This window comes from Hipposideros armiger, unplaced genomic scaffold, assembly GCF_001890085.2.
Source record: "Hipposideros armiger isolate ML-2016 unplaced genomic scaffold, ASM189008v1 scaffold_567, whole genome shotgun sequence".
In the NCBI taxonomy this organism is placed as follows: Eukaryota; Metazoa; Chordata; class Mammalia; order Chiroptera; family Hipposideridae; genus Hipposideros; species Hipposideros armiger.
This window is the reverse complement of record NW_017731917.1, coordinates 127,989-129,659: the sequence shown is the minus strand read 5'-3', so window position 1 is coordinate 129,659 and position 1,671 is coordinate 127,989. Positions and strand designations below refer to the sequence as shown.

The 1,671-nt window shown below is 53.4% G+C and overlaps 1 protein-coding gene across 3 annotated transcripts in view; it reads right to left on the bottom strand.

Annotated features, from left to right (window-relative positions):
- LOC109371387 (histone-lysine N-methyltransferase SMYD3) overlaps positions 1 to 1,671 on the bottom strand; it is a 225,595-nt gene that overhangs the window by 96,536 nt on the left and 127,388 nt on the right. For all 3 annotated transcript variants that reach the window (XM_019623857.1, XM_019623860.1, XM_019623858.1), the window contains exon 6: positions 1,195 to 1,369. In XM_019623857.1, coding sequence (XP_019479402.1) covers positions 1,195 to 1,369 — 175 coding nt within the window. The remainder of the gene's footprint in view (positions 1 to 1,194; positions 1,370 to 1,671) is intronic.

Here is a 1,671-nt window from a genome sequence, read left to right as displayed (position 1 = left end):
TATATCATGCTCCTGGCCCACGCCTGGCTTCCTGGCCAAGTGTCTCATTTCCAGCTTCCTACCTTTACCTGAACTGACATCCTGGACCCTAGACTTGCTTCTGTTCTTATCATCTTGATCCTGGTAACGTCCCCTCTCAGTTGTCTCCTGAGGCTCTTCTTCAAACGGGGACCCTGGGTTCTGCCTCCCTGCCCCCTTCACGTAGAACCACCCCCTTGCCTGTTGTCCCACAGTGCATAGGTTTAGACCTGGATTCTCCCCCTGCTTAGCCCCTTAGGGTGGACATCATGTCTGCATGGTCTTCAGAGCTACCCATAATTCCCCTGTTCTCCAGGGACCACCCCTACCCTCCCCAGGTCCTAGATGCTTTCGGGGACCTTCCCAGCAGTGAGTGACCTTGTTCTGTGTTGGAAATGGTTATTCAACCTCAGATGATGGGATATATGTCTCTCTGCTCTTTCCCTTGGACTGATCTGTCTTGACTACCAAACTTACATTGTTAGCCCCCTACAAACGAGAACCCCACACCCACCAGCATCAAACTCTCAGCACCGGACTTCGCCAAAGCTCCTGTTAGTTACAAGAACATCTAGGGACAAAGCAGCCACTGGTCTGGAGGTGCTGAGGCCAGACAAGAATAAATGAATTACCAATAGCTCCTTCACCTGACTCAATGACATGTTTGGGCAGGGCTGCCTCCCCACTCTCCTGCTTGGGTCAGAAGGAGGTCATGAGGTCAAACGATTCGAGTGCATCCCTGACAAAGGGAAGAGACCATCATTCCTGTCAGCCAGACTGGGGCCCCACACCGACCGCCCTCACTGGTTCAGCAGAGGCTAATGCCACAGACTCCCCCAGCTAGGTCTGAGCTGTGCACTCCTCTCTGTCTCCCCCATAACTCTGCGCTTGCTTCTGTCACTGCCAGCGGCACCCCGTATTGCAACCGTTGTCTCCACACTGAGACAGCCTCTTATTAGTCTGTGCATACCCACAGGGCCTGCCACACGGACAGAGCTTTGCAAATGACGAATGAACGCAGCAAGGAATGCGCCAAGCAGCGAAGACAACCAGGCTTGGCTGTACACCCTGACTGAGGAGCAGGTGGGAACACGCGATAAAAAGCTGTATTCAGAGCCACTTCCCAAGGTCAGTCCTTCACCGTAGCCTTAGCTCAGCCCCCTCCCGGGGCCTTACCTGTACGGCTCCATGGTCCGAATGCCATAGAACAGCGCCTCCTCCAACAGGCCGAGGTTGATGCAGGCGTCCATGGCGCAGTCGAGCACCCTGAGCTGATAGATGTTGATGTCAGGAAGCCGTGCAGAGTTGCCGCTTATGATCTTCTGGCACATGGCCAGGACCTGTTCCCACTCTGTTAGCAACCCGAGTTAAGGATTCTTTGTCTTCACCAAGAAGAACACAAATGGGAAACCGGATTCTCTAAGAGGGCGGAGAGCTCCCAGGCACAGGAGGGAAGGAAGAACCCGTTGTTTTGCACAGGTGAGCTGCCTGAAAACACACTTGAGAGACAAAAACGTGTAAGTGGCACCTCAGAGAAGCGAATTCTGTTTACATCAACAAACCACCTTCTCACCAGGCCTGTGCTTTGGGGGATTGAGATGCCAAAGCACTGTTCCTTCTTCCTGCTCCTAACTGTTTTCTCTCTATGCCCAG